This window comes from Rhinopithecus roxellana, chromosome 2, assembly GCF_007565055.1.
Source record: "Rhinopithecus roxellana isolate Shanxi Qingling chromosome 2, ASM756505v1, whole genome shotgun sequence".
NCBI lineage: Eukaryota > Metazoa > Chordata > Mammalia > Primates > Cercopithecidae > Rhinopithecus > Rhinopithecus roxellana.
The window spans coordinates 54,597-75,375 of NC_044550.1; the positions used below are offsets into that span (position 1 = coordinate 54,597).

General features: G+C 42.5%; 1 protein-coding gene across 1 annotated transcript; it reads left to right on the top strand.

Annotated features, from left to right (window-relative positions):
• Nucleotides 1–3,320: 3,320 nt before the first annotated feature.
• LOC104657162 (probable E3 ubiquitin-protein ligase HERC6) lies at nt 3,321–10,117 on the top strand. The gene is made up of 7 exons (XM_030917880.1): nt 3,321–3,486; nt 4,493–4,559; nt 5,295–5,365; nt 7,567–7,750; nt 7,841–7,943; nt 9,093–9,148; nt 9,926–10,117. Exons 1-7 carry the CDS (start codon nt 3,356–3,358, stop codon nt 9,980–9,982), a joined length of 669 nt encoding a protein of 222 aa, XP_030773740.1. The 5' UTR covers nt 3,321–3,355; the 3' UTR covers nt 9,983–10,117.
• The last annotated feature ends 10,662 nt before the right edge of the window (nt 10,118–20,779 follow it).

Consider the following 20,779-nt stretch of genomic DNA (forward strand, 5'->3'; position numbering starts at 1 on the left):
ATACTGAGCAGAATCTCGGTATCCCTTTTTTGAGACTCCAGCTCAAAAAAAAAAAAAAGAAAAGAAAAACAAAAACAGATGATTCATGGCCAGGTGCGGTGGCTCACGCCTGTAATACCAGCACTTTGGGAGGCCAAGGTGGGAGGATTACTTGAGGTCAGGAATTTGAGACCAGCCTGGCCAACCTGGCAAAACACTATCTCTACTAAAAATACAAAAATTAGCCAGGTGCGGTGGTGCACGCCTGTAATCCCAGCCACTTGGGAGGCTGAGGCAGGAGAATCGCTTGAACCTGAGAGGCAGAGGTTGCAGTGAGCTGAGATTGCACCACAGCACTCCAGTCTGGGTGACAGAGTGATACTCTGTTTCAAAATAAAAGGGGCTTAAAAAGGAAAAAAGAAAAATAATGATTCATGTCTGTGATTATTATATTTTGTAAAGGTCTTTAAAGTAGAAACATTTCTTTCTTAAAGTAACAAAAAAATCGAGGCAGGCGGATCACCAGGTCAGGAAATCGAGACCATCCTGGATAACACAGTGAAACCCTATCTCTACTAAAAATACAAAAAATTAGCCGGGTGTGGTGGCATGAACCTGTAGTCCCAGCTACTGGGGAGGCTGAGGAGGAGAATCACTTGAACCCGGGAGGTGGAGGTTGCAGTGAGCCAAGATCGCGCCACTGCCCTCCAGCCTGGGTGACAGAGTGACTCTATCTCAAAAAAAAAAAAAGTAACAAAAAAATCTGTCTTCATTTCTGTATTAGTAACACAGATCATTTAACCTGTGTATGAAATTGTAATTTCATACACTATTTTAAATAATTTTGTGCATGAAACAAAGTTCGTATTAAATACTTAAGAGTGGAATTTCCCACTTATGGCATCATGTTGGCACTCAAAGTTTCTGATTTTAGAGCATTTCAGATTTTGGATTTTCAGATTACAATTCTAAAAAGAATCACATGTTGAGCTTCTATTGTGTTATGGTTTGAATGCCCCCACCCCCTGAAATTCATGTTAAAACCTAATCCCCAATGTGGTAGTCTTGAAAAGGGGTCTTTTAGAGGCACTTGGGTCATGAGAGTTCTGCCTTCATGAATAGATTAATCCACTCATGGATTAACGAGTTAATGGATTAATGGGTTATCATGGGAGTGGAGGAGTAGAACTGGTGGCTTTGTAAGAATGGGAAGAGAAACCTGAGCTAGCACACTCAGCCCCCTCCCCATGTGATGCTCTCTGCAGCCTCAGGACTCTGCAGAGTTCTCATCAGCAAGAAGGCCCTCACTAGATACAACCACTCAGTCTTGGACTTCTCAGCCTCCAGAACTCTAAGAAATACATTCCTTTTCTTTATAAATTACCCAGTTTCAGATATTCTGTTATAAGCAACAGAAAATGGACTAAGGCATATTTATTAGTCCTCTTTCCCATAAACTTACAAATTGTTCTTCCAAATGGCAGAAAGGACAGGCAGGAGGAGGAGAAAGATGAATACATGTGAGAAAATACTGAAAGGTATTTTGTATCTTTTTGAGAACAAATGGACCCTCTAAAATATAGGAATGGCTGAGGTGTGCCAATGGTACAATTTTTTATTGGTCAATCAGCAAGCATTTATTTCATGTTTCTTGAGGTTCCTACATTGTATTAAATATTGTGGGATATTCAAATTATTACATGACACAATCCCTTTCCTCCTGAAACTCTACAGATGTAGTTATAGCAATAGGATCAACACACCAGAAACTTTACCAATTGGCTGTAAATTATAGATTGCTGACTTAATATGTAATAGTTTTTGAGAAGCATGACAGGATGGGGAAGGAAGCACTGATGTGGGATCAAAAGCCTAGAGTTCTAATCTTCAGTGATGGTGGGTGTGTCATTTAGCCTCTCTGAGATTTCTGTTTCCTCACCTAGAAAACGGACATCATAATTTCTGCTCTGCCTGCTTTGCAAGGCTGTTGTGAAAACAAAACAAAATAAGGTATCTGAAAGTACCATGAAAGCTTTAGGGCACTATACAAACTTAAGGGGTTCTTGGTTAGGAGAGAAAGAAATCAAGAGGGGACTGAAGTGATTGCATTTGAAAGTATAATGGAGAGGCGAAGGCCTGAGGTCGAAGGTGAAGGAATGGGATGAAATGAACCAAAGAAACAAAAGTTGGGGACAGAGAGGAGGAAAATAAACCTTACGCCAACCTTATGAGGTACAGATGAAGAAACTGAGGCTTAAAGAGATTACATAAATCAGCCAAGGACAGAAAACTAGTAAGTGATCGAGCCAGGATATGAGTTCAGGATTGTCTGACTCCAGAGCTCTTACTCTTAAGCATTATGCTGTACTGCTGGATAAAAAACAGAGACCAAAAGAACCCTGATTTGTATATGGCTCAGTGAAGAGATGAAATACTATAACCAAGGGACATAATACAAAGTATGGGAAAGAAGACTGATCAGGTTTCGGGGGGGCCCTTTGTTGATTACTTATACTTAGAACTTACTTTCAAAATTTAAATGTAATTTTAGAATTTTTCTCACAATTGCTCAAATAAATAAATATGGCAACTAGACTGCACCACAGAATATTATGCGAGTGGCCTAAAGTCATGCACCCACTAATAGTAAGGTTGGCATTGGAATTGAATCCTAAAATTTTCAGGCTATTGATCTACTGTGCTGCAATGATGGCCTGGATAGATGGAGCCAGTGTTTCCTCTCACCCAGGACTACAAAGTGCAGACAAGACATGCCAACTTCACCAGGTCTCTTTCCTTCTTCCTCTTCTTTCTTCCACCTGCCTTCTTGGTCCCCAGCATCAGTCACCTTCCCTGACCCATATGCTCATCCCTCTAAGCACACCCAAGTTGTGGGGCTGCATTGCCGAAGGGACTGCCACTCATGCGAGGCTCATCTAATATGCCTGGTAACCAATAAATGTATAAAGTGCACCCTTCCTTTCTCAGCGTCATTATTCTACGTGAGTCTGAAGGGAAAGACTATAAAATTAAATGGTGAAAACCTTATTATATAAAGCTGTCTGAGCGTATTTTTTCACATTCCAGATATGCTGTTAGTAACAACGAATTCATTTATTTAATGTTCTGAACTGTCAATTTGTATTCAAAATTATGGAAGAAATTTAAGTTGTGTTATAATCTGTAGAATAACTTCACGTTTTTATTTTCCTGAAGCCCATTTTGTTTTTAATTTTTGACTTGTAGAAAAGGGAACCACATTTTTTTTTTACTAATCTAATTATCCCTTTGTATTACTAATTATTTATAATACCTTAGGGATTTTTTTCTTCTTTTCTAGCCTAAACTTGAGAAAAAAAGATATTTCCTCTTTGGAATGCTGTGTGGACTCTCCTTATTCAATTTAAATGTTGCTAACCTTCCTTTCCCATTGGCTCTGTATAAAAAACTTCTGGACCAAAAGCCATCGTTGGAAGATTTAAAAGAACTCAGTCCTCAGTTGGGGAAGTAAGTAAATACAACCTTTTTTTCAGGACTATATCTAGTCTCAGTTGTTTAGGCATAAATAATCTTACACACAGAGAGACACATACGGTCTTCAATTTCAGTAATGTATGCTCTTGAGAGGAATTTGAATTTCAGCATGATTTATAACTGAGTAAACCTTCAAAATGGAGGAAAGCTGAATGTTCCTCTAATTATTAACTAGTGGAAGAAACAAGAGTTCTGGCCTGGTCTCTTGACTTTATCCAGGTGGAAACAGTTGCTTCAGAGAGCACAATATATACATGCATCATCACACATAAATATTTATGACTATACAAGGGTGTGTGTGTATGTGTGTAAGTCTAATAAAAAAACTGAAAATATGCTCACCCTAACTAGTAATTGAGGGAATAAATAAAAATGAGATGTCATTTTTCTACTTACAGATTGACACTTGTTAAAAAGTTTTTCTTACAGTGTTGGCAAAAAACTGGGGGAAAGGACTCTCTCTTCTTGTGTACTGTTAGTGGAAGAATATATTAGCTAGATGCATGCTAGAGCAGGGTTTCTCAGCCTTGGCAATACTGACCTTTTGGCCTGTTTAATTCTTTGTTGTGGGAGACTGTCCTGGGCATTGTGGGATGTTTAGCAGCATTTGGGGTCACACCCACTGGATGCCAGTAGCAACCTTCCCTCCAAGTGTGACAACCAAAGATGTCTCCAGACTTTGCTGAATGATCCCTAGGGTACAAAGTCATCCCTGGTTCAGAATCACTGTCTAGAGGAAACAGCTCAATTTTGTAATTTTCATGAAGATGTAGCAGTGTCTATGTGGTAACAATGGTCCAACAAATCAAACTGTAAATAGAGGTAAACTCTAGGGAAAGGGAGTGAGAAGATGGAGGATAGGAATTTTATATTATATTTTATACATTTCTATATTGTTCACAATTTTTTCCATTGAAAATTACTTGTGAAACTTTATAAGATCAATAAATACAATTTTTAAAACCAAAATCTTCATTAGGAGTTTGCAAGAAGTTCTAAATGATGATGCTGATGACATTGGAGATGCGCTCTGCATACACTTTTCTGTGAGTACTAATGAAAGTCAGATTATAGTTTAGCTTTAATCTGTTTCTAAAAAATAATCTTTATTATAGTATCTTAGATTTGGGATTCCTTTTTCTTTATTGAGGCAGAGTCTCACTCTGTCACCCAGGCTGGAGTGCAATGGCATGATCTCGGCTCACTGCAACCTCTGCCTCCTGGGTTCAAGTGATTCTCCTGCCTCAGCCTCCTGAGTAGCTGGGACTATGGGCATGCGACACCATGCCTGGCTAATTTTTGCATTCTTTGTAGAGACAGGTTTTTGCTATGTTGGCCAGGCTGGTCTCTAACTCCTGGCCTCAAGTGATCCACCTGTCTCAGCCTCCCAAAGTGCTAGGATTACAGGGATGAGCCATTGTGCCTGGCCCGTGGGATCCCTTTTTTAAAAGAGATTTTATTTCTGTACTGCAAGACTTTCCCCTTATCTTCTTCTCATGTCTATATACTCTCAAATAAAGTGAAGCTATGGTGATTATTCAACTAGTGTAAATAATGTAACAACTAAACGATAATTTAGGCATGAAAGCAATGTATAACATGTACTAGGTAGGCTTTTTTGCTTTCCATGTATTTAAAAGGTTGAACTACATAAAAAATCATTTAGCTCCAAGTTATTTTCAATTATACAGGGGAGAATGTATTGGCAATAATGATATTATGGGTGGTTGATTATTCAGACTTACTTTGATATTTGGTACCTGAATACATTTTGGTTACAGATACATTGGGACCAAAATGATGTTGACTTAATTCCAAATGGGATCTCCATACCTGTGGACCAAACCAACAAGTAAGTTTTGACAGCCAGAATATCTGTTTTGAATATGCTGTACATAAAATGTTGTATCACTATTCTTTAAAAATGTATTTTTAAATATGGTTCATGCCTGTAATACCAGCAATTTGGGAGGCTGAGGCAGGTGGATCACTTGAGGCCAGGAGTTCAAGACCAGCCTGGCCAACATGGTGAAACCCCGTCTCTACTACAAAAATTAGCCAGGTGTGGTGGCACATGCCTGTAGTCCCAGCTACTCAGGAGGCTGAGGATTGCTTGAACCCAGGAAGTGGAGGTTGCAGTGAGCTGGGATTGCTCACTGGGCAACAGAGTGAGACTCTGTCTCAAAAAAAAAAAAAAAAAAAAGTATTTTAGCTTCTCAGATGATTGTTTTAGCTCCTAATCTTTTAGAAAAAAAAATCTTTTAAGATAAAAGAAAAGGAGAAAGAATTCAGGGTTCAATATTTCCTTTGTAGCTCTTTTTACTATTTATTCATTTAAGAAATATTTTTGAGCCCCTATTTTTTACCAGACTCTATTCTAGGTGCTGGAGATACAGTAGTCAAAAAGACAGACAAAATTTGGAGCTTAAATTCCAGTGGGGCAGAAAGACAATGTACAAATGAATCATTATTATTTTTAATAGAGATGGAGTCTTGTCATGCTGCCCAGGCTGGTCTCAAATTCCTGAGCTCAGGCAGTCCTCACATCTCAGCCTCCCAAAGTACTGGGATTACAAGGGTGAGCCACTGCACCTGGCCACAAATGAATTATTATGTAATATAATGTCAGATAAGGATGAGCACTCTGAAGAAAATTAAAACCCATTAAGAAACTAGGGAGTTCCAGGTGGTATGCTGGAGCTCACTAGTACCAGCTTGTGAGAGCTGACTGTTAAATTTTCAAAAATGTTAAGAGTTTATTATCAAAGTATTAGTAGCTGAAAATCAGCCGTGGTGGGAATATTTACACCACAGAAATTGGCCAATGCTGCAAATGTGTGTCCCCTTCCCTCCCCCTCCTTTTCAGAGAGCTGGTTGTTAGACATTTACCAGCACACCACTGGTTATAGGGGAAGGCAGACAAGAGTTGATTTAGATAGGCTAGTCCACAAAGGCTGCCTAAAGTGTGAGAGACAATCATGTCTCTGATGGAAATGCCCCCAGTAGCAACCCTGCCATCAGGAAATTAATCATTTAGTAGAAATTACATTCTGTAGTATAAGACAGACCTTGCAGGAATAATTTTCACAAAGTGACATGTGTTGTGAGAGGGGACAAGCAGAGGAACAGAAGGATTAACCCTGAGAAAGTCTTACTTATATTGAAATCTAATGGATGGTAGAAGTTATCAGGTAAAGAAGAAATGCTACATTATGTGGCCCAACTACAAAAGAGAGACAACAAGACCTATGAACTAAAGGTCAGTATGGCCAGAGATGAAAATGGAAGTGGGAGCCGGGTACCATGGTGCACACTTGTAGTCTCACCTACTCAGGATGCTGTGGCAGGAGGATCACTTGAGGCCAGGAGTCCAAGTCCAGCCTGGGCAACATAGGGAGACCCCATCTCTTAAGAAAGAGAAAGAGAGAGAGAGAAAGGAAGAGAGAAAGAGAGAAAGAAGGAAAGAAGGAAAGACAGAGAGAGAACGAGAGAAAGAAGGAAGGAAGGAAGAAAGGAAGGAAGGAGGGAAGGAAGGGAGGGAGGGAGGGAGGGTGGGAGGGAGGGAGGGAGGAAGGAAGGAGAAAGAAAGAGAAAAAAAGAAAGAGAAAGAAAGAAAGTGGAAGTAGGAAGAGGCTGCTTGCTGAGACTGGCAAGGTCAGATCATTAAGGGAGGAGGTAGGGCTGGGAAGGCCTGTTGATCCCTGCTAAGGAGGTTTGGAATTTACCCCAAGGGTAATGGGAAGCCTTTGATAGACTTTAAGCAAGAGAATGACATATTCAGATTCATGTTTTAAAAAAATCCTACCAACTGCAGTGAGGAAAGTGAGCCAAATAGTTTTAAACCTTCTGATTATATTTTCTAAATTTCTTTCTTCTAGCTGACCAGGTTTTGGTCACAACACAACATTCTTGTGCTATGTAGAAGTAATTGACTTTTCCTTCTCAATAGAAATAGTAAAAAGAACAAAGTATAGAATCTTTTAATCATTGGCCTCTTCCTTCCTTTCCTTCCTTCTTTTCTTTTCTTTTTTTTTTTTTTTTTCTTCCTTCAAGGAAAGACTATGTTTCTAAGTATATTGATTACATTTTCAACATCTCTGTAAAAGCAGTTTATGAGGAATTTCAGAGAGGATTTTATAGAGTCTGTGAGAAGGAGATACTTAGACATTTCTACCCCGAGGAACTAATGACAGCAATCATTGGAAATACTGATTATGACTGGAAACAATTTGAACAGGTAGGTGATACCTAAAGTGCCCCAATTTTTCCAAACAACTTCTATATATTCCACCCCACTCAAATCATTTTTCTCCCTCTTTCTCTCAAGAATTCAAAGTATGAGCAAGGATACCAAAAATCACATCCTACTATACGGTTGTTTTGGAAGGCTTTCCACAAACTAACCTTGGATGAAAAGAAAAAATTCCTTTGTAAGTACTGTGGTAATAGATGGACACATAATTATATATCTTTTTAAAAGGTACAATCTTGTTTAGAATGAAGCCATTGAAGTGGCCTTACCGTCTGGGGTGACACCCAAGGTTCTTTGTCTCACATGGAGATCAAGGACAGGGACACACACAAAGGGTGAGGTATAGAGCAGAAATTTAATAAGAGACAAAAAAAGAGAATAGCTCTCTGCTACAGAGAGGAGTCCCAGAAAAATGAGTTGCTGATCTGTGGTGAAATGCAGGATTTTTTATAGATGAGCTAGTGAGGAGGACATACATAGGGCATGAAAAAATGAGTTAGGACCAGGTGTACCATCACATAGGGCACGAATCTCTAGCAGCCCCTACCCCAATCTTTGATTATACAGGTGGGTAGCTACTCCATGGTGCTTATTTCTTTCTTACTATGCATGTGCTAAAAAAGAGGGGAGGTGGAACCCCCATGGTGGACATGCCTGGCCCCAGGTTGCCCTTTCTATTGGTGGAGCTGTTGGCATTCCCCCGTGCTAGCTTCCAGCCTTCTTATCTATGTTTGTAGCCCAATATTCCAGGCTGCTCTTTATTAGAAAAGAAGTGATTTCTTGGACTGCTTTTTGTTAGAAGGGAAGTTCTACTGAGCACTCTTTTGCCCTCACTATCTGCCTAAAATAATTTTCTATCTCTGTATCACCATTCTTGCTGGTGGATCACATGTGTTAGTGGCAGAGCAAGAATGAGAACCCAGGCTCCCTACCTTCTAGACCAGCATTCTTTCTCTTACTCAAGCCTGTTTCTTTTTTTTTTTTTTAATAGAGATTTGCTATTTTACTATTTTTTCTACACTGACTTTTTCTGCACCCTCTTTCCTCACTTCAGCTGGCTTCTAAGCCTTTTATCTCATGTTCCTATCTTCATCTAATTATCTAAGTCCTATGATGTTCGAATGATGCAAACAATCTGTTTTATAGTAATATATCATTTAGAAACAATAATAGCAACAACAACTGATGATAATAGTAGCAGCAGCAGCAGCATTTACTGTGTGCTTATTCTGTGCCATGCACTATGCTGACTGCTTTGTATTTATTACCTACCTTTTTCCTAATAGCAACCCTACGAGGTAGGTACTGTTCTTTTTTCCCATTTCAGACACGAGGAAAACGAGGTTTGGAGCATTTAGTAGCTTGCCCATGTTCAGACAGCTGGTAAGTATGGGAACCAGAAGAGAATCCATCAGGCTGACTCCAAAGCCAGGCTCTTGAGCACTAAGCTCTGTGGCCTCATGGTACAAGAACTTCTCTTGGTGGGAACCCTAAGGTTTCTCTAGGGCAGACTTAATGACTTCTCTCACCATCTCATCCCATTCATCAGCTCTTCCTGAGTTACACATCTTTCTTCTTGATATTTTTGTTGCTACTAAGGATGTTGGAGGACAATTCCAACTTGTCCACATATCCAACCTATTTCTCTATAAGCCCAAGCTGCCTTTCTAATCTTCTCTCTTAATGGGAAACTTTTGATTCAGCCCAGTGGTTCAGCTGTCTGTACATCCCATGAGTTCACTTCTTCCCACCTCTGGCTTTTTCCTGAGTTTTGTCCCCTGCCTTGAAAGCTCACCCAAATCCTGTCTTGAGAAATAGCCTGGTGTGACCTCTGTGAAGTCCCTCTGATCACCCAGCCTGGTGTCTGTCTCTGTGCTGAATCCTTTAAGCTCCCAACCTCATTCTTCCTAGATGAGCTGAATAAACTTTCTTCTTGCTACTATCTTTTCATGCATACAATTTTCCCCCAACTACACCATGAACTCATTGAGGACAAAGACCAAATGTCATGATTTTTCTACACTCAATATGGCCGAGGACAGTTCTCTCTGCCTAAGGACCTTCGATAAATACTTACTGAATGAAGTGATTAATTTCTTCCTTTTCATTATGTTTTATTCTTTCTATGAAATATCTTAACCAAATTTTATTCCTTTCTAGTGTTTCTTACAGGACGTGATAGGCTGCATGCAAGAGGCATACAGAAAATGGAAATAGTATTTCGCTGTCCTCAAACTTTCAGTGAAAGAGATCACCCAACATCAATAACGTGTCATTATATCCTCTACCTCCCTAAGTATTCTACAATGGAAAGAATGGAGGAAGCACTTCAAGTAGCCATCAACAACAATAGAGGATTTGTCTCACCCATGCTCACATAGTCATAATCACCTCTGAGAGACTCAGGGTGGGCTTTCTCATGCTTGGATCCTTCTGTTCTTCCTTACACCTAAATAATACAAGAGGTTAATGAATAGTGGTTAGAAGTAGTTGAGGGAGAGGTTGGGGGAATGGGGAGATGATGATGATGGTCAAAGGGCACAAAATCTCACACAAGACTGAGGCAGGAGAATAGGGTCCAGAGATAGGGATCTAAGGATGACCTGGACATACTCCCTGGCACTGAAGAGTCTGAACACTGGCCTATGATTGGTCCATTCCAGGACCTTCATTTGCATAAGGCATCAAATCACATCAGTCTCTGATTGGCCACGGGCCAAATCTGCACTCCAGCCAATGATTGGTTCATTCCAGGACATTCATTTGCATAAGGAGTCAAACCACACCAGTCTTGGATTGGCTGTGAACCAATTCACCTCAGCCTCTAATTGGCTGTGAGCCAGTCTTTCATTTACATAGGGTGTAACCATCAAGAAACCTCTACAGGGTACTTAAGCCCCAGAAGATTTTGCTACTAGGGCTCTTGAGCCACTTGCTCAAGCCCACTCCCACCCTGTGTAACCACTCCCACCCTGTGTAATGTACTTTCACTTTTGCTCCTTCACTGCCTTGTGCTCCAATAAATCCATTCCTTCACCACCTGTTCATGCATGTCGTTCAATTCTTTGTTCAACACACCAAGAACCTGTACACTTCATTATCAGAACCCTTAACCCAGTAACATATTTTGGCAAGCCAGCCAGGAGGTAAGCCCAAATTTGGGGATTTATTTTATTTTATTCTATTGAGATTCCATTTGTGGCCATGGGCTGGAACTAAACTCCATACGGGACTCTCTCTGTCTCTCCCCTTCTCTTTCTTTCCCTTTTCCAACTTGGGACCCTTGGCAGACAGCATTCTAAGCACAGAGACAACTGAAGGTCTCTTGCCAGGGCCACTGTCTGGTGAGACTGAAAGGTTTCTGTGTGTAAGCACCTAACCATCATCGCCTACTTCAGGTGGGGACCTGAGTCCTTTTCTTTTTAGTCCTTCAGCAGCCATTTCCCAGTAGCTCCTCGGTAATTGAGGGCAACTGGCCAAGGCCACTCTCCAGTGCTGCCCGAAAGCCAAAGAGTGAATGGGGATAGCTGTCTGGCCTGGAAGTTGGATTCTTTACTATCTCCTGGTTATAGTTCCTGAGCCCCACATGTGACCAATTGGCAGTGGCAGCTTGTCCAGGTCGAATACATACACATTTCAGGTGGCTTTAACCCTGCTTTTCTTATGCTAAAATTCTCCTGTGGAGTCAGCCCGTCAGGGAATGCAACAAATAGGGGCACAAGATAAATCCATGCCGCCATGAGGTGCATGTTTTTGCAACTATAATATTATATTTATTTGCTGGTTATGTTGGAATAACATGTTTAGACCAATTAGAGATGTACCCCAACCCAAAGGGCCAGGGCAATAGGTAACTGACTATGGAGGCCCCAAGGGCAAACATTAGCAAAAAGGTTAGGGACCAACCACTTGGATAGGGAAAGTGCCCTGCTTCTTTTATAAGGGACCAGATCTAGATCAATTAAGTTTAGTAGATCTGGTACTAAGGGAAGAATCCTGGTGGAGACTCTTGGATCACTGCATAAATTGCACAGTGGATCCCTGCGGAAATCTCTGCGCCTGGTTTATCTGGTACAGTCAGAGAGCACTATACTCCCTTATTGAGAGGCTAGTCTCTAACAAGTTTAAATTAGGCAGTCTGCCATCCCTTGCCCTTCAATCTATACTTACTACAATGGTTAAGGAAACCATCTGGGAAGAAACTACTGTGGCCAGCTACAGGGATGCCAAAAGCCAAGAACTGTATCCAAGAACGAAGGGAATCATACTAGGCATTGTCTATGAAAGGAAAGCATTCAAAGCAGGACTGGTGCCCACCTAAGGTCAGAGATGTCTGACACTCTTAAGACTGGACCCCAAAAGGGGACTCCTTGGGAGATCCAATCCTAGGCCACAACCTCTCTGAAGGGGAAGCCCCTAGGTGGAGGTTCTGAGGTCTAGTATTAAATCCTCCTTAGAATTTTTTCTCTCTTACAACAATAGGAAATACTTCATCCATACCACCTGACTCCCCACTCAGCTGCATCCTCAATAATTGGAACCAATTTGACCCTGACAATATAAGAAGGAAACAATTTTTTTTTACTGTAATACTGTTTGGTCCCAGTATCCTCTAGATAGCCAGGAGCAATGGCTAGTCAATAGGAGTCTCGGTCATGACACTATCCTGCAATTAGACTTATTTTGCAAAAGGCAGGGTAAATGGTCGGAAATACCATGTTTAAGCCTTTATGGCCCTGCACCAAAACCCTTCAATTTGTAAGGCTTCCAAATTTTGCCCTCAAAAAGAAAAAATTCCTAAAGTAGAACCAGATGTCATAGATGACCCCTTTCTGCAAGGGCCACCATTTCTCAGGGGGAACTGCAACCAACTCCATACAACCCCTTGCCAAGTGCTCCTGGGGATCAAACCCAGGAACAGGAGCCGGGAACTCCACTAAGTTCCCCACACGCTTCCATGGCAACACCTTATTCAATTCCCTGTCCAGCTGTATTTCCCCTAAGGGAAGTAGCAGGAGCTGAGGGGCTAATCTAAGTGGAGGCCCCCTTCTCCATAACTGATATACAGCGATGAAAGGATAAGTTAGGAATTTATTCTGAGAACCTCAGGAGATTTGCGGACAGATTCCAAACTTTAACCTTAGCCTTCGATCTCTCACAGAAAGATGTTCAATGTATCCTGGCAACTTGTTGCACTCCTCTGGAGAAAGAACATATTTCTGAGGCCGCCCAATGGGAAGCAGACAAGCTGTTTGCCGGAAACTCCGATGGCAATTGCCTGGGTCCGGATACAGTCCCCATCACTGACCGTAATTGGAACTATAACACCCCTGTGGGAATGAACAACTGAGTCAAATTCCTTGAAGCTCACCTGGGAGGAATGAGAAAGGAAATGATAAAGGCAGTAAATTAAGGGAAATTACACAGGGTAAGGAGGAAAGCTATATTTTATAGTAGATTGGAAGAGGCTTTTAAAAAATACACCAACCTGGACCCTCCCTCTCCTGAAGACAAAGTATTAATGACACAGGATTTCATTAGTCAAGCTGCCCTGGACATTAGGCATAAAATCCAGAAGCTACACATGGGACCACAAACTAATCAAAATCAGCTTATTGATACCACCTCCACGGTATATAACAATCGTGATCTGGAGGAAGTGGAAAGGGAATACAGTAAAGAAAAATAGCCGAAATTATGGCAACTGTCATTGGTGATGCCCTAAATACCCAAAAGGCATCCAAAGGAAACCCAAAGGGTCACAAGGACAATGCCGACAAAAGCTCTGGTTACAAGTACAAGAAAAGTGGGCACTAGGAAAAGGACTCCACTAAGCCCCCACAGGGCCTGTGTTGCCAATGTGAGGGCACCAGTTGCGACCCCTGGCGCTGGATAATTGACTGCCCCCGCTCCCACTGAGGGGCTCCACCAGTCAAAACTCTAGCAGTGCATAAGGAGGGATCAGATGAAAACTCACAGGACCCAGGGACATCACTACCACTTAGGATCCCCAGGTAACTCTGGACATCATGGCCACCCAAATTACCTCACACGTCAAGCAGCAGCTTCACTTGGAATGGTTGTATTCTGTAGAATATAAATCCCAAATTTCAGGCACATAGCAAAGCCTCTTTACGAGGCAACAAGGGGACCTTAAGATGAGCCCATGGAATGAACCCTAGAAATGAGGGAGGCTTTCACCAAGTTAAAACGGGCTCTCAGCCAGGCTCACCAAGCCCTTCTCAGCATTCCAAACCTCACCAAGCCCTTCTTGTGTGTGGAAGAAAAGAAAGGTATAGCAGTGGGAGTGCTTACTCAGAAGCTGAGAACAGAGCCTAGGCCCATTGCATACTTTTCTTTTTTTTTGAGATGGACTCTTGTTCTGTCTCCCAGGCTGGAGTACACTGGCACAATCTTGGCTCACTGCCACCTCCAGCTCCTGGATTCAAGTCATTCTCCTGCCTCAGCCTCCCAAGTAGCTGGGATTACAGGTGCCTGTCACTACCATGCCCCAACTAATTTTTGTATTTTAGTAGGGACAAGGTTTCACCATGTTGGCCAGTGTGGTCTTGAATTCCTGATCTCAAGCAATCCACCCACCTTGGCCTCCCAAAGTGTTGGAATCACAGGTGTAAGCCACTGCGCCCAGTCGTTGCTTACTTAGCAAAGAAATAAGACAGGGTAGCCACCAGGTGGCCCAGCTGCCCGCAGGCAATAGCAGCCACTGCTATTTTGGTTGAAGAAGCTATTAAAATTACTCTAGGCTGACCAGGCATGGTGGCTCACACCTGTAATCCCAGCACTTTGGGAGGCCGAGGTGGGCGGATCACCTGAGGTCGGGAGTTGGAGACCAGCCTGACCAACATGGAGAAACCCTGTGTCTACTAAAAATACAAAATTAGCCGGGGGTGGTGGCACATGCCTGTAATCCCAGTTACTCCTGAGGATGAGGCAGGAGAATTCCTTGAACCTGGGAGGCGGAGGTTACAGTGAGCCGAGATCGCATCATTGCACTCCAGCCTGGTCATCAAGACCGAAACTTCGCCTCAAAAATAAATAAATAAATAAATAAATAAATAAATAAACGAAAATTACTCTAGACCAGCCACAACTCCCCACCAGTCCTAGAAATAAAAGGACATATCTGGATGACAGGAGAAAGATTAAATACGAGGTGGCACTCCTAGATAATCCAGAGATCACAATTAAGACCTGTAACACCTTAAATCCAGTTCTATTAGTCTGTTCTCACATTGCTAGTAAAGACATACCTAAGACTGGGTAATTTATAAAGGAAAGAGGTTTAACTGACTCACAGTTCCACATGACTGGGGAGGCCTCACAATCATGGCTGGTGGAAGGCAAAGGAGAAGCAAAGTCATGTCTTACATGGCAGCAGGCAAGACAGCATGTGCTGGGGAACTCTCCTTTACAAAACCATCAGATCTAGTGAGACTTATTCACTATCATGAGAACAGCACCCATGATTCAATTACCTCCCACCGGGTTGTGGCAGCCCAACTCTCCCTGACAATCACACAGACAGGCCTGTATAGCACTCCAGTTACACTGACAGATTTCCACAGCACTGCCTTAACATTTAGCCAATAGTTAAGCCTAGGGAAATTGTTGCCCAGACATCAAAGCTAGAAATGAAACATACGGTATACGGTTAGTAGCCTTCTCCCTAACCTGGAGCAACTCAAAATAATAGAGATAGTCTTCCTAGTGCCGGGACCCATCTGGGGTCAACAGAATCTGAGACAGGTCAAGGCCACAGTGGCAGCTGTTTGAATAGATTCATTGGAGAGTCCAAGGCAGCTCTCTGGACCAAGCTGCAAAGGAGATAAGACAGAAATAATCACTCTGGTACCATAGTAGATAGGCCTTGAAGGTACTGGGGCCCTTTTAATCAAACTTAGCAAGCATTTTTTGCCTCTGACCTTCTAGTTGAAACAAAATTAGTTACAAATAGACTTAGACAAATGCTATACTGCAGGGAGGCACCTAACCCCAACCTATACATGCACTAAGAAAATTGTAACACTTTGGGTTGGTCTGGTGGAATTATCTCTGGCCTTCTCCCTGTATCCAGTTACACCAATAAATTCCATTCTTTCCTAGTTTGTCTGCTTCTCCTTATTGGGCCTTGAGAAAAAACTGCCAGACCCAGCTTGGTTCCAGGAACAGGGTCCCTCCCACAACACATGGAAATTATGGGAGCTACAATTCAAGATGAGATATGGGTTGGGACCCAGCCAAACCATATCACCAGCTGCATTGCTACCTCTGGGCACCATAACCAATCATTCCTGTGAGCAGATCACCATACACAGATATGTGAGCCAGCCTCTTTTATCTTTTATATCAGCCTCTTCCAGACCCTGAGGATAACGGGTTTACAGACGGCAGCAGCTTTGTGCTAAACGGGGAGGACCACTCTGGATACGCAATAGTGAATTATACCAGTTTTGAAGTCCAGCTACTGCCCCCAGGCACATCGACATAAAGGCTGAGATCATTTTTCTTACTCTAGCATTAAGGTTGGGACAAGGGGCCGGTGCAGTGGCTCAAGCCTGTAATCCCACCACTTTGGGAGGCTGAGGCGAGTGGATCACCTGAGGTCAGGAGTTCAAGACCAGCCTGACCAATATGGTGAAACCCCATCTCTACTAGAAATACAAAAATTAGCTGCATGTGGTGGTGTGTGCCTACAGTCCCAGCTACTTGGGAGGCTGAGACAGGAGAATTACTTGAACCTGGGAGGCAGAGGTTTCAGTGAGCTGAGATCGCACCACTGCACTCCAGCCTGGGCGACAGAGCAAAACTCTGTCTCAAAAAAAAAAAAAAAAGGTTGGGACAAGGAAAGAAAGCTAACATCTATACAGATTCTAAGTATGCATTTCTTGTGGTTCATGCTCATGCTACAATTTGGAAAGGGGACTATTTACTAACAGGCACTCCCCCATAAAACATAGGATTCTTCAGCTATTGCAGACAACACTTGCCAGAGGCCATAGTCATTATTCATTGCAAAGGGCACCAAAAGAATCTAACCCCTATAGCACAAGGGAACAAAAAGGAATCCAAGGAAGCAGCCCTCAAGGTACAATCTCAACAAGTTTTAGCACTACTCCTTTTTTATGACTCCCCAATAGAACCTGAGTACACCTCACAGGAAGAACAGCTAATAAGACAACAGGGAGGAATGAAACAGGTATCTTGGTGGTATAAGGGATCAAAAATAAATCTTCCCCAAGCAGCCCAATGGAAAATCATAAAAGCCCTGCATAACTCTTTCCATGTGGGAAGAGACACAACTTTGGCCATGGCAAACAAGCTCTTTACTGGATCCAACCTAGCTTCCATGGTCAAACAGGTCTGTCAAGCCTGCTCACTGTGTGCATTAAATAACCCAGGAAACAACTTGCCTCCTTTAATAGAGCCAATCCAAAGAGGGGGAACTTACCCAGGGGAAGACTGTCAATTGGACTTTACCCATATGCCAGCCTGTAAAAGATTCAAGTTTTTACTAGTACTGATAGACACTTTTATTAGCTGGGTTGAAGCTTACCCTACCAGAACAGAAAAGGCCAAGGAAATAGTGAAAATTCTCTTAAAAGAAATAATCTGGCCAGGGACGATGTCTCACACCTGTAATCCCAGTACTTTGGGAAGCTGAGGCAGGCAGATCACTGAGGCCAGAAGTTTGAGCCCAGCCTGGGCAACATGGCAAAACCCTGTCTCTACAAAAAAAAAAAAAAAAAAAAAAAAAAAAAAAAATCATCTGGGCATGATGGTGCATGCCTGTAATCCTAGATATTCAGGAGGCTGTGAGGCACAGGAATCCCTTGAAACAAGGAGGTGAAGGCTGCAGTGAGCCAAGACAGCACATTGCACTCCAGCCTGGGCAGCAGAGTAAGGCTCTGTCTCAAAAAATAAAATAAAATAAAATAAAGAAAGAGAAATAATCCCTTGGTTTGGGCTACCCCAGAGCCTTCAAAATAACAGCTTATCTTTTGTCTCCCAAATAACTCAAGGGGTTGCTAAGGCCCTCAGGATCAAATTTACATTCAGCATGGAGGCCTCAATCCTCCAGGAAAGTGGAAAAGGCTAATCAAACTCTAAAACGGTCATTAAACTGTGCCAGGAAATGTCAGAGACTTGGGTCAACTTGCTCCCCACAGCCCTCTTAAGGATCCGTAATTCCCCTCAAGCAAAAATTAATATGAGCCCATATGAAATATTATATGCAAGGCCATTTTTAACTAATGATCTAATCGCTGATCCAGAAACAACCAGTTTAGTAAAATACCTAATTAACCTGGGACAATTTCAGTAGGATTTACAAAAGTTTGGAACCCAGTGGTTCCCTGTACTGGGAACTAACCAGCAACCCAAAATTAGGCCAGGAGGTAAGGTACTGGTAAAAACATGGAAAGAGGGATCATCTGCTCAACAGCTACAACCCAAATGGAAGGAACCATTTTCAGTGGTGCTGGCCACACCTTCTGTGGTCAAAGTACTAGGGTTAGATAATTGGATACATCTTTCCAGTGTCAAGCCTGCCATACCAGAAGTTTCCGGACCCCGAACCTGGAACTCCTACCAGCCACTGTACCTGTGAACCTGTGGAAGACCTGAAGTGCTTGTTTAAAAGAATGGCCAAAAGATAAGTAAATGCCTATTAACTTTCCTTGGTGTCTTTTCTGTGTGGTCGTGGTAGTTGGGGTAATACTAGTTATTCTTACATTATTAAACTGCCTTTTCCCAAGCGGTGGGATTATCTCCTCTGCCCTAGTAGAATCCTATCCTGTAGGACTTAAAGGAGGCAAAATAACAAAAAGGTACATTCATACCCACAATGATTTGCTACAGGCCACACACACTAGGATCATGCATATTGGGAATTGGCTTAATTCTACAGCAGGGCCTCAATTTACCCTCTGACCAGTCATTAGGTGATCCTCAGTATTTACTAAGAACCTTGAATCTAATACAAAGGCTGTTAAACACCACCAGCCCAGTCTTGTTTTTCTGTTTTTGTTTTTTGGATTTTTTTTTAGTAGAGACAGGGTTTCACCATGTTGGCCAGGCTGGTCTTGAACTCCTGACCTCAAGTGATCCACTTGCCTAGGCCTCACAAAGTGCTGGGATTAGAGGCATGAGCCACTGTGCCTGGCTGCCAGCCTAGCCTTAGCAAAAATATTGTTGGCTTTGCTTTTCCCCATACTCTTCCAGGTACACTGCTATCCCAGTCCCAGCACGACATTGGGCCCTTGAAAAAATGACTTACCACGTTGCCTACAAAGGAGGAACTCTCTTCAAACTAATAAACTTAGATGACTTATACAATCAAATTACAGACATGACAAAGGTTACAATGACAGGATGAGCAGTAAACCTCCTGCGGTCTTATCACAGCAACCTCTCTAGGGTTACATCCTCGGAAAAATCCATCTGGGGCCCAATATCAACACACACAGAGCTAGAATTCCAGGTACACTCTGTGTCAAAAGGAGCCAAAAGTCCAGTCAGGTCCTGGGGACCTTGAAAAGTAATCAGTGCAATTACACCCTGGAGATTAATCCCTCACACAATCACGTAAATTACACAGTTACCCAAACTATGTGATTTAGAAAACCTGTACGGTTTTCATGGAAACCATTCCTACTTAAGGGCACCTTAAAAGATATTCCGTCTAAATACTGCTAAGGGAAGCCCACTAGCTGCGTCCACACGTTTCCTTGGGAAGACTGCATTAGTCCTGAAACCTCTAGCTGTCTTTTGGTTCCCCAATATGAAAATACCCCCGGGTGGTTATTGGTGAACACCAAAAACAGCTACCTTCACCAGGAAAACAAAACCACTGGGGCAACCCAACTTTGCAAGGCCCCTTTCTGTCTTTAACAGGGGCCACCTTAGCAGGGACCTTAACTACTTGGGAAAGCAAAAATAACAAATTAACCCATATGTTCACCACAGAAAACAATTTCCGTCTTGAAAAACAGGGAGCCTTTTTCCTGTACAGGACTAGCTCCTACTTATGTTTACCTGCCAATTGGACTGGAACTTGTACACTTGTTCATTCAGCCCCTGAAATTAATATAGCTCCCAATAACCAATCTCTCACTATACCTTTGACTGCAACCACCAGACACAAGCAAGCCATCCAACTCATTATACCCCTTTTAGTAGAGCTGGGAGTAATAGCAGGAATAGGAACAGGAGTTAACAGGCTGGCAACCTCCCTATCCTACCACCAGCGTTTGTCCAATGATTTCATGGAAATCTTGGATGATATTGCTCAAAGTATTGTCATCGTACAAAATCAAATAGGCTCCCTGGCAAAACACTTTGGCAAAGTTTTCACTTTGCAAAACAGAAGGGGACTAGACCTTGTAACTACTCAGAAAGGAGGCTTATGTCTTTTCCTAGACATAAGGAATAGCATGCTGTTTCTATGTCAACCCATCAGGAATAGTAAGGGATGCCACCTGAAAACTAGCTGACTGGGCCGCTAAGATACGACAACAGCTGTCGGAATCATGGGGCTCCTGATCAAGGTTGCTGGGCTGGGGGTCATGGCTCCAACCCCTAGCCAGACCATTGCTAATGGCTATACTGGCCCTGGTCTTTGCACCATGTTTGCTAAACCTTTTAACCAAGTTCATTTTCTCTTGCCTAGAAACCATTTAGCTTCAGATGATGTGCGACAAGGTTTCCAGCCAGTGCTAGGTAAAGGCACCACCTCTGGCCATCAAAATCTTACCCTGTCTCCACAAGACAAAGCAGGGAGAGAGTTCTGTGGTCCCCAGTAGGTAGGACCAGCGTGTAAATCAGCAGGAAGCAATTACAGAAGAAAAGACCATCACTCCCTCTGCCTCCCATAAAGATTTCTAGGGATCATGTCTCTCAGGGGTAAAATGAGGCAGGAGAACAGGGTCTGGAGATGGGGAATCTAAGGATAACTTGGACAGCCTCCATGGAGCTGAAGAGTCTGCACACTGACCT